Source organism: Eurypyga helias, unplaced genomic scaffold (assembly GCF_000690775.1).
Source record: "Eurypyga helias isolate BGI_N326 unplaced genomic scaffold, ASM69077v1 scaffold11114, whole genome shotgun sequence".
In the NCBI taxonomy this organism is placed as follows: Eukaryota; Metazoa; Chordata; class Aves; order Eurypygiformes; family Eurypygidae; genus Eurypyga; species Eurypyga helias.
In genome coordinates this window covers 1,354-13,689 of record NW_010244351.1, presented here as the reverse complement: position 1 = coordinate 13,689, position 12,336 = coordinate 1,354, and the positions used below count along the sequence as shown (strand labels likewise).

Below are 12,336 nucleotides of genomic sequence, written 5' to 3'. Positions count from 1 at the left end.
TGCAGGACCTTGCATTTGGCCTTATAAAGTAATCTTCCCTTTTGTCCCCTGTGTACCTATAGAAGCCCTTCTTGCTGGCCTTGTTGTCCCTGGCCAGGTTTAGTTCTGTCAAGGCTTTAACTTTCCTAACCTGATCCCTGCCTTGTTGGAAAACTTCCCTGTAATCCTCTCAGGCTGCTTATCCCTGCTACCACCCACTGTAGACTTCCTTTTTGCACCTCACTTTGTCCAGGAGCTGCTTGTTCATCCACACAGGCCTTCTGGTGATTTTACCTGACTTCCTCTTTATTGGGATGCATCACTCCTGACCCTGGAGGAGAAAATGCTTGAATGTTCACTAGCTTTCTTGGGCCCCTCTTCCATTCTTTATATGATGTGCATAACTGTTGTCTATATGAGAGTGAGCAGGGAGGAATCGGGATTGTTTGAAAGGACTGGACAGAAGGAGAAGAATTACTGCACTAAATAATTAACTGTATAGACACAACTCAGGGCAGATTGTGATACTGTTCATTCAGTGTACAGGGAAAGAAATAGGAGGAATACAGCCTGCAATTTTGGAGCTTTCTCATGGACCTTTTGTACATACTAATTCTTCATAGTAGCACGAATTAGTGGGTGGGTTGTCACAAAAGCGTGAATTCATTTCCAGTGCACAACAATCAATCTTACACCGAGAGACAGAATATTTGTTTTATTAACCAGGTTGCACGAGTTTGGATGATAGACTAGCATAATGATTTCTAGAAAGTCACAAACTTTATGCATACTCTTATCACAATTCTCAGCCCAAGAGACAGTCCATAAAGGTTATGTCACTTAATTAGCATATTCCTTACATAAGCAAAGACACACAATGCATGCTCAAAGGTCTTTTCTTGGGCCAGGGTCTCCTACCTAAGGGCTGTGATTTTTAGTATTATAATGAAGGTAGTTCAGTTTAGGACATAATTTTTGTGCAAAAAGCTGACCGTACATTCTAAATTACAGGCAAGATAATCTGAGTACATATAGTTTATGTATTTTGCCCAGGACATTCCAATCTTCAGGACTAGGAGTAACGGGTTTAAATTGAAAGTGGGGAGGTTTAGAATAGATATCAGGACGAAGTTCTTCCTGGAGAGGGTGTTGAAGCACTGGGACAGGTTGCCCAGAGAAGCTGTGGATGCCCCATCCCTGGAAGTGTTCAAGGCCAGGGTGGATGGGGCTTTGAGCAACCTGGTCTAGTGGAAGGTGTCCCTGCCCATGGCAGGGGGGTTGGAACTAGATGATCTTTAAGGTCCCTTCCAACCCAAACCATTCTGTGATTCTGTGTGATTGTGTGACATAATACCTGATAAGGAGTTCCTCGACTAATCACTCCGGACATTTCTGAAAATGTCATCAAGGATAGAATGTTTAGCTACTTACACTAAGTACGTACAACCACCAACACATACATATTTCTGTGTCTCGGTTAAAGGTTTATTATCTGTGCTCAAGATTACAGTTGGAAAAGGATTTATTGGTGGAGTCTACTTTGTAGATTTGGATTTAAACAGACAGTTGCTAAATGTTTGTTTCTGCTACTGATTGTCTGTCCATTAGGTGTCATTGAACTTCCAGAAGAGGTGGAATGGATAAAATTCAATGTGGATATGAATGGCTATTACATAGTACACTATGCTGAAGACTGGAAAACGTTGATTGATCTGTTGAAAAAAAACCACACTGCTTTGAGTCCTAAAGACAGAGCCAATTTGATCAACAATATCTTCAACCTTGCAGGGTAAGACTTTTATATTGGAAAGCATTTAATATGTCTATAAAGTTTTTTGCAAGTCAGAGCTCAGACTTGAATACTGGACAAGACTGCTTCAGAGGAATTTTAATTCAATCTTTATTAGTCTATTGAAACTGTTTACCATTCACTAATATTTTTTTCAGTTATTTCCGTGATGCTTCCGTATTTGTGTTAAAGTTATTTCCCTGTTCTTTATAGCAGTATTCATTTATTTGCATCACAAAGAGCCACTTGATAGCTTCTGTATCTGGAATACACTTTTTTCTTTAGTGTCTGAAATCTTTGTAAGGGACTGTTTTCCTGTACTCTGTCAGTGAGTGCCCCACATTAAAGACCTAAGGTGTTTGCCTCCCAATTTTTTACTGGCTCCCTCTCTTGTCTTTCACCACTGCTGTCAGAGCAGGTAGGCTGAATGTTCTGGATACCCTCTTTGGCAGTTGCTTCTGATATCTGAGTACGCTAATTTATGATAAATATTTTCAGACATCATTGCCATGCTTCCTTACCTGTTTTCATTTTTGTTAAGGCATGTCAGTGGTTTTGTTGTTATTTTAATAATGTTGTAATAAAAAATTCCCTAACTTTGAAGTGTTTCTTATGTTACTCCATCTATTTACTTATCCCTCTGTTAGTGTAATGGAGATCATCACTGCTGATTGTGTTTTAGGGAGTTGCTTTTGTTTTGGAAACCATTTTAATGTTTGTATTCATTGACCTGTAGTCTAGGAAAAGAGTCTCTGGAAAAGGCCTTTGAGCTGATTGGTTACCTTAACAAAGAGAACAGCACTGCACCACTCACTCAAGCTTTGTTTCAGCTGAGTCTTATATACAGCCTTTTAGAGAAAAAGGGTGAGCAACAACTGGCAGCCCGAGTCATGGTATGTCTTAATGTCTTAGTTTATTTGAAATAATTAGTTGTAATGTTCTTTATAGTTACATTCCCAATGTAACTATAAAGTTACATGTGGTGGGAATACAGTGATGTCTGGGGATTTGCTATAGTGTCTATAAAGGTCAATATAGTATAGATATGTAATTAAACAGAGTCCAGGACATTTTTCTAGTACAGAAAAGTTACTTCCAAATATGCTGTCCCAGACTGGGGTTCTTCACCCGGTGTGCAAATAATAACAAAGAAGAAACCACTACAGTGAATGATGAGTCGGTCATTCATTACTCATGTCTTTACATACGAAAGCAGAAGTTTACCATTCTCTTCTCTTGAGACTCCTTTTGCCTTTGTTGAAGAGCATTTTGGTGTTACTGAGGTCTGATGACCTTGTCTGATCACAAGCTCCTGCCCCTGGTGCCATCCCCACCTCTCCCCCATTCAACTATACAAGCCCACCTGGCTCTGAAACCTAGAGTTTTTGTGAATGTTCACCCTTTTATTTTGAAAACAAAATTTTTAGAGTGACTGGAGATCATAGATCTAATTGCTTTGTATAGAAGTAGTGGAAAAAACCCAAGAACTATTTTCTGTAGAAATAGGAACACATGAATGGTTGTCATTGTCCCATTCCAGCTGTGCAATAGATTAACATGATACAGTGCTACAGACTTAGCAACGGCATCAGCATCATATCCTCGGTTCTTGCTGAGGAAATATAATTTCTGTTTACCTTCTTATTATGAAGCCTCTTCTCTACAGGTTTAAAATTATCCTTCCTGCTTAACACTGTAGAACAGTTTGGGATTTAGTCTTAAAGGAAAACTATTAAATGACTATATGAAATATCAGAAGTTTTTCTTTATAGTAATAAGGGTAATTAGTGAGTGGAAAGAAAACTTAGAAGAAACAAAACACTACTAGAATTATTTTCTCTATTTAGTATGTATTCAGAAGTTTTACAGGAACTTTTTACACAGGTTTTTATGCCTTTTTTTTTTTTAAACTAATTTTATATCTAGAAAATACCCCTGGAAAGAATTAGCTATTGCTGGTAGTTTTTCCTTCTTTAGCACAGAATAGAGCACCTGCTTGGAGATAAAATTGATCAACAGCATTGGACAGATGATGGGACCCTGTCTGAACGAGAGCTCCGGTCAACACTGTTAGCTTTTGCCTGCACCCATGATATAAGAAAATGTAGAGCAACTGCCACTGAGATGTTTGCGAAGTGGATGAAATCTAATGGAACAATGAGGTACCACAAAAAGTGGACTTCCACTTCTTTTATCTACTTTTCCTGTTACGTTGCCACCATTTTTTTGGTGGCACACCAAACCATTGCAACACCACCACCAACTGAATATTGGTAAAGCACTTCATTCTGTCTTTTACTGTTCCTCATGTAGAAGTACTTGCTGTTTTAGGATGAGAGGGAGAAGTGTCATTAAGTGTGACTGCAAAAGCAACCACAGATGGCTTCCATCTGCATCTCCTAAACTGCATGCTCAAGGATTACTTATAGCCTCATCAAAGCATACCTTTATGTCTTGCAGAATTCATTCTGCTCTGGATTCATGAGCCACAGAAAATTAATCTGTTACTGAGTAATTTACAATTTACTGTGCTTTTGTTGTTCCAAATCTGGGTTATACTACTTGGTGTACAAGAGCCAATCAACACACTGAGTCAAGATACTGTATATATTTCAATTCTGCAGAACTGGGTTTTAGGCATCTAACACAGCCACCACACCTTTCAGAAACATGAAGGGCCTTTAATACAAAATATTAACAAGGAAGAAATCACAATAAAATAACTGATTGCTCGCCTGGTTTTCTCTACCACCCACAATTACTTGTGTTCAAGTTTTAAACATCTGGGGAGGTTTTCTTCATTATTGTACTCATTAAAAATTACATCCGTTTATGAATACTCAAATCACCTGAGGCTAGTTAACAACACAAATTTTGATTAGGGTCCAGCATAGATTCAGGTAACAAACTCTAGATCACTGTATACAATATATGCTGAACAGGTTAGTGAGTCTTCTGTTGTATACAGGGGAAAACCTTGTTTCCAGAGATACCTGGTTCTAGTAACTACAACACTTTCATGTGACTAATATGATTTACTTTTCCCAGTGTCTTAAAGCATTAGTCTGGCATGAATTCAGTCCAGCAAATTTACAGTTTCTGCAGAATTAAATGCTCTAGAGAGGCATCTCTTTCAAGCTAATACTTCATATTGTGACTCTTCTTCCTTCTTTTCTCAGATGAGCATTTTTCTGTCTCCTTTTTGTTTGCTGTTTTGTGTTTGGTGTTTTTTTTTCCCTGTAGTCTGCCTAGTGATGTTATGAAAGCCATATTTACAGCTGGAGCCAAATCTAGTGATGGCTGGGAATTCCTCCTAAAGATGTACTCCTCTTCAGTTTCTGAATCAGAGAAAAGCAAAATTATTGAAGCCCTGGCCAGCACAGAAGATATTAGAAAGCTGATCTGGTATGAAGGAGCCAAAATATTCTGTGCTATATAAATCAAAAGCGTTTACATCTTCTTTGAAAAAATGTATTGCCTTTTTTGTATTGCTGAAAAAAATTCTGATGGCTAAAGAAAATCTATCCACATGTTTTGTACAGGCTTCCATAAACACGAAGAAACTGATATTTTTCACTTAAAAATGATACGCATAACAGAGTAGCCCAAAAGACCAAATTTGGACTACGCATAAATAGAAAACAACTGAACTTAGAGGCTTTGCACTACTGATAACACAAAATTGCAGATTATGTGGTAACACTAACATTTGCAGATTGTTCTATGGCCTCTTAAAACACTGGTGTATCTTTGTAAGCAAGATAATAACTAGTTGTGGTTTTTTGGGGTTTGGGTGTTGGGGTGTTTGGTTTTTTGGTTGGTGTTTGGTTTTTTTTTTCCCCCCCTGCACGCCTCCCCTTCCACCTCACCCCCTTTCCCCTCATTCCCTTTCTGCTTCCCCCCTGTGGCATGATCTATTATATAATCTTTTCCATCTAATTCAGGAGTATCAGGAGAAACATATTAATATGATATCAATATATTAATATATAGATTCAGATATGAATACGAGCTTTTTTCCTGTTCCTTTTCATAATGTGTTGTCTTTTAGGTTAATGCAGAACAGCCTGGAAGGAGAAGTCATCAGGGCACAGGAGCTTTCACATATCATAGCAACTGTTAGCCAGAGTTTGCATGGATATTTGCTGGCCTGGGACTTTGTCAAAGAGAACTGGGAAAAGCTTACACGAAAGTAAGGCTTTTGACGTTGCTGAAAATTCACACTCATATTGGCAAAAGCACCTGCTTTTTTCCTTCAAGCACAAGACAATAATAGTTGGATTGATAAATGAGGATTTTTATTAAAATTGTAAAGCCTGTTTTAAAATCTGGTTGTACAAATATAACTTGGAACATAAACTTTGAAGTCTTACAATAGTTGATGGGACTTTGGAGCCTCCTAGAGCTTCATAGTAATTCTAAAACATCTTGATCTGATTTCTGTTAAAAAGGATGCTGTCTCTAAGTTGATTGCTGCGGATGAAAGATGTATGTATATGGATCAACTGCATTTAAAAGCAGATGCAGGGAATTCATTCAGCATTTATTTTTTTCTGCCTTTTTACAGCAATCTTAAAACCAAATAGGCAAAAAAAATCCCATCTGCTTTAGAATTACATTTCTTAACTGGCCTTGAAGGGTACCCAGCAGTAGACCTGGCCTGGTAGTCTTCAAAAAGCTAACAGCATGTGGAAAACTATTTCTAAATCCTAGTTTTGATTTGGAACAGTTTCACATTGTTAAAAAGCTTTGCCTGGATGAAAACTTCTGCTCTAGCAAGCTCTTAATAATCCATATTACAAAATTACTTTGCTTGAAGTGAAAACTGGTTGCGCATTCAATTATAGAGTTCTGGAACATATACCACAAACACAGGTCTTCCTATTCAATGTGTGGTGTCCGCAATTCTTTACTATTTGAGCTGTCATAGGAGTTTGAAAATTTTCCATGTCTCTTGCTCTGAAGTTAAATTTTTTAGAGATATTAGGGATCCAGAGGCTTGGACTTCTAAGACCATGTATCTTTTGAAAAATTAATAATTTCCAGCTACTGAAACAAAAAAGTAGAAATAAGTATGTGTACATATACCAAACCTTCATCTTCAAGTGCTTCCTAGTTAAAAATAACTTTTGTTTATATTTCAGGTTTCACCTAGGCTCATACACTATCCAGAATATCATCAGCTGGTCAACTTCTCAGTTTGCAACAAAGGTGCATCTGCTTGAGGTTGGTGGCTTAATCAAAGGGATATTTTCTAAAGCCAATGCTGTTTTCATTTAATTGAGAAATAACGAAAATGTAATCCCTATACTTGGGTCATACATCTATTACTTTCCCTATTTCACACACAGAATATATATACATAAACATGTTGAAGATCACATACCAAGTTTGTGGCGGAGTGTGTGTGGAGTTGAACCCCATTATCTGTTTATACTGTTTTGTTTTCCTCTTCATCAGAACACACTGTCTCCCAAGATAATGATTTGATCTAGATAGAATTTTGGTCCGGATTTTGTGAACAAGCTATGCTTTCTGCATCTCTGGAATGTGATGGAGTGCCATAAAAATTGCTTTGTGTTATTTTTGCTGTCCACAAACCCAAAGAGCTATTGTGGAGATATCAGTTAAGAGCAGGTTAATAGCTATTAGAAATCTATTTGGCTTCCCTAACGAGGCCATGAAGTTAATGTGTCAAGAATGTTTTACAGTTGAATCCAATGTTTTCATTATTTGATATAGTTGTTTATGGTTTGATCTGTAGTATTTTAAGTGTTAGCACTGATAATTATAATGAGGAGTGTGTGTGGAGGTCATTCCAGAGCACTGAAGTGTGTGGTTGCAACATTCTCTCCACCTCTGCCCAGTTCTTTGTCACTGAATGAGGCTCCTTTTCCAGAACTTTCATTACTCTGTGATTGCTATATGATGAATATTGAATGTCTGTGTATTGGTGAAATGATTTATTGAAACCCAATGAGTTGTTGCTGCAGTTCCCATGAAAAATGCCATCCTTGTGTTTGGGGAACTCCTTTCAGAGGTTTGCTCACTGCATAGATAACAAATGATTCTCGGGAATGAATTTCCTGCAACACAGGTGTAGGAAATGCAAACCTGTAGGTGGTTTCCATGTTTGTAGATACACAAGCTGTGGTGAAACTGAATCATACTTCAGATACATAAGCAGTAGTGAGTCTTACCAAGAACAACAGTTTGAGGCAAAATAAATAAGGTTCCAGTTTGGTTTAAGTTTGGATTTCTGTGGCCAGTGTTGATTTTAATTTTTTTTTTTCTTTCATTTCTCTTGCTATGCAGGTGAAGTCATTTTTTGAGTCAAAATCAGAGGAGAGTTCTCAACTGCGTTGTGTAAAAGAGGCACTTGACACAATTCAGCTCAATATCCAGTGGATGGATAGGAACTTAGCAAAGCTACAGGAACTGCTGTAGTGTGCATAATGCTGTGGTATATCAGCCATTTAGGAGCTCTGTGGGCAATTGCTGTGTTTCTCTTGCAAAAGCCAGGGTGAAACCAGGCATCACTGCAACACTGTTTGCACTATTAAGGAGTCTAGATAGCTCAGGGCATGTCTCAGCTAAATTTTTATTTTTCTTGGAGCATTTATGAGCAAGATGTAAGTATTTATTCTGAAACCGTTTTCATTTATAGATCAAACATCTGCACAAATAATTAAACATAATTTTATATTTGAAACTTAGGCTGTTTAATTTAGAGTTGTGTTGTAGTTTCTTAGGAGTGGGTTAATATTGACAGTTCAGGTCAGAAAGAAAGAAAGAGTTAACATGAACTGTTACTTCTTTGCAGGTTGCTTGCTGAGTACCCTGGTAGATTTTTTTAATGGAAACCTGTAGGTGGTTTCTGCATTTGTAAATAGAGAAACTGCTGTGAAACAAAAACATACTTCAGATACATAATTAATAGTGGATCTTACAAAGTACACCAGTCTGAGGCAAAATAGACAAGGTTCCAATTTGATTTAAGTTCAGATTTTTTTATTTTCACAGTATTCTTTAGAAATGACACCAAAAAAAATTATGTATCATAATAGTACACAATTTGATGTATAAAGTGTCTGCACAGTAGTATGGAAAAGAAAAAACAGATAGCAAAACCATGTGTATTAGAGATGGAATTTCCAGAAACACTGATGTGACCTTGGAAATTTTATGCTGAATTTATTAGACATTTTTGAGGGTCTTATCATTAATTATTTAACTTTAACAGTTTTTGTTGCATTGATCTCTGAGCAACTGCACAAAGTTATATTTTTCCAGGTTCGTTCATCTGTTAGACTGACTACTTTTTGCCCTTTTGACTACCAGTTTTTAATTGCACCACTTGTTGCAGAGGGTCTGAAATTAGTAGATAATGTCAGCCTCTTCATTTAGGTAAACTTCTGTTTGTTCCTGGCTTGATAGCTCAAATATCACAGTATAATTTGTGAACATTGCTCACTCGCTATGATATTAGCTTTAGGAAAGGTTGTCATTTAGAATTTAATCATTTGTTATTCTACTGTTGTGAAAAAGCTTGTGAGACAAATCTTTAAAGTCTTTTAAAGAATAGGAACTAAAACCAAAATGTGCTAGAGTAGAAAGGTGAAATACCTACTGTACAATCTGCATCTCTTCGAAAAGCAGTGAAAAAGGACGTTTTTGAGGTACAGCATATATATTCAACACATGAAAGAACAAGCATCCCTTTTTATCTGGAGATCTGTTCTAAACATTCACTATTGATGCACCTTTTGTGGATTCATGCAAGCAGATTCAAACCTGTTGTTATCTTGTCATTGTACAATTATGTGATCAGCGATAAACTATGAAAGCACTAACAAATAAAAGTTACACTGTTTTAAGTAAACTAATTTCAGCTACAGTAAATGCTGAAGAAGATAATAATTTGAATTAATGGACATAAAAATTTGTCACAGGGTAACTCAAATTGAATGCTTTAATTTGTGAAACCGCAGCATTGGCTGTTTATTTGGTTAGCAAAAATTGTAAGCTGTGATTGCTTAAATCATACAATGCTTCTCCTGTCTTTTCAGAATACCTGTCAAAACTCCTGGAAATTAAATTCCTCATTTTCCATCTCGCATTAGAATTGCAGATACCATTTTTAACCCTGAAATCATCAGAAATAATGTTAGACCTTAAGAGTGTGCAAACACTTGTTTGCCCAAAAATGAATAATTTTTGCATGCACTGAAGAAGGAACTGGCAGTATAAGCATTGAAAATAAATCAAAATGAATCCTACTTTCTTATAAGTTAGAGAATTAGAATGGTAATTAAGTATGTTCTTGGAATTTTTGTACTGCCATGTGTTACGGCTTCATTTCTTCCTTTATTTTGGATCTTTGGAATCTCTACAGAAATATTAGTTCCATCTTTGTATATTTGTGAGTATGTATATATATATGTCCTCTCCTTTTCTTTGTAGTCACTTCTTCATATGAGAAATCAGTAGTCAACTCTTTCTTTTCTATCCCTTTTTTACCCTCACATGTCTTTTACCTCATCCCTGACTGCAATATTGAGGCATATAACATTTAAAATGGAAACTGTGGAAGAAAATCCCATCTTCCTCCTGATTTCTGTTGTGGAATTAAAAAAAAAAAAAAAAAAATTACTCAAACACCTTAATGATGATTATGAGGAAATAGCATGGAACTGAGTTTTAGAATGCAAACTATACCAAGAAACGTGGCAAATTGGGGATTACTGAATAATTTTTCATTTTACTATTTGCTGCATATGCATACTTTCAGTATGTCAGTTGTGGAAGTTTTAAATTTATTTTTCTGTACTGGAGTCTCTGACCCTATTAAAAATTGTACTGGAGTCCTTCCATAAGCAATGCTTAAATAAAATCTTCCCTTTTTGAATATATTGGGAACTGATGAAAATTGGAAGTGCTAAGACCTGGTGCAGGACAGGCAGCCATTGCAGACAGGGCTCCATTTTGGAGCTTAAGGCAGGGTGATGGTTGGGAAAAGGGTTGGGGTTTGATGCAAGAGAAAACATACAGCGTAGTGCTAGGAGAGTCATGAAAAGTCTGTCAAGGGAAGGTGAGGGCTGCTGAAAGGGCAGTTTTTCTTGATAGCCACAGCTGGTGGCATCCCTGTTAGATTGGGGTCTGGCTAGGGTTAAGGTGGGCCTTAGAAATAGGTGCAGGACAAAGAGCAGAGTCGCACTGTTTGTGGGGCTGCGAAGAGACTGGCAAAGGAAGGGATGAGCTGCCAAAGTTTTCAGTCCTGGACACTTTTTCCTGGGAATCACTGCTGGCAAGGCTCTGCTTTGGACATAGACTTAGGGTAGGGTGAGGGTCAGGATAAGGTTTAGGGTTAGGTGGAAGACAATGAGCAGAGCCTCAGTGTTTGTGGGGCTGTGAATGAACAGCCAAGGGAGCATGAAGGTAGTCAAAAGCTTTCAGTCATTTTTTTCATGAGAGCCATAGCTGGCAGCATTCCTGTTGGAGCTGGGATCTGTTAAGGGTTAGGGCAAGGGTAAGAATTAGCCACAGGTGCACGAAGGAAAGCAGAGCCTCAGTATTTGTGGGACAGCAAAGGAGCTGCCAAAGGAAGGTGAGGGCTGCCAGAGTTTCAGACCTGGCCACTTTTTCTAGAGAGCCATTGCTGCCGGAGTTTAAGGTTGTGGTCATAGTGTAGGTGATGGTTACATGTAAGAGCAAATGCAGAGCCCAGTGTGTGTTTCATTGTGAAGGAGCTGCCAAGAGAAGTTGAGGGCTGCCAACACCTTTCAGTCCTGGCTACTCCTGTTCAGAGCACTACATGGTGGCTGTCTCTTTTAGAGCTGGGCTCTGGGCAAGGCTGACGGGGTAGGTGAGCATTAGACAGTAGAGCAACTGCAGAGCCCCAGTGTTAATGGGGTAATGAATGGGCTTCCAAGGGAAGGTGAGGACTGCCAAAAGCTTTCACTCCTGGCCATTTCTGAGTGAAAGCCCTAGCTGGCAGGTACCCCTTTTGAAGCTGAGCTCTGGCTAGGTTTATGGTTGTGGTGGGGGATAGGATTAAGTGCTAGAGTGAGCACAGAGCCCCAGTGTTGGTGGGGCTGCAAACATGCTCCCAGGGGAAGCTGAGAGCTGCCAAAAGATTTAATTCTTGACCACCGCTGTAGCTTACCCTACCCACCTCTACCCTAAGCCCATGTCCAAAACAGAGTCTTGACAGCAATGACTCCTAAGAAAAAGTTCCCAGGAATTGAAGCATTTGGCAGCCCTTACCATCCACTGGCAGCCTCTTCAAATCACCTCAAACTTTGGGGTTCTATTATTTGTCCTTCACCTAACACTACTTCTCTTCCTGATTATTGCACAAGCACAGGTGGCTTCCCATGGCCTTCCCTTCACAGCCCCGAAACACTTGGGCTGTGCGCGATCTCAAGCACCAGAACCATCACATATCCCTCACCCTAGCCAGAGCACAGGTCCAAAATAGACACCCGTCAGCTAGGGCTCCCACACAGAAGTGGCCGGGATTGAAAGCTTTTGGCAGCCCTCACCTTAGCTTAGCAGCCTTTTCTTAT

General features: G+C 38.5%; 1 protein-coding gene across 1 annotated transcript; it reads left to right on the top strand.

Annotated features, from left to right (window-relative positions):
• Positions 1-1,587: 1,587 nt before the first annotated feature.
• Positions 1,588-8,517, top strand: LOC104508181 (leucyl-cystinyl aminopeptidase-like; the record flags this gene model as incomplete). Its single annotated transcript, XM_010149714.1, has 7 exons — positions 1,588-1,768; positions 2,505-2,661; positions 3,746-3,930; positions 5,012-5,173; positions 5,820-5,960; positions 6,913-6,994; positions 8,084-8,517. Coding segments are annotated over 7 exons (1,040 nt in total), but the record flags the coding sequence as incomplete, so codon positions are not given.
• Between the last annotated feature and the right edge of the window lie 3,819 nt (positions 8,518-12,336).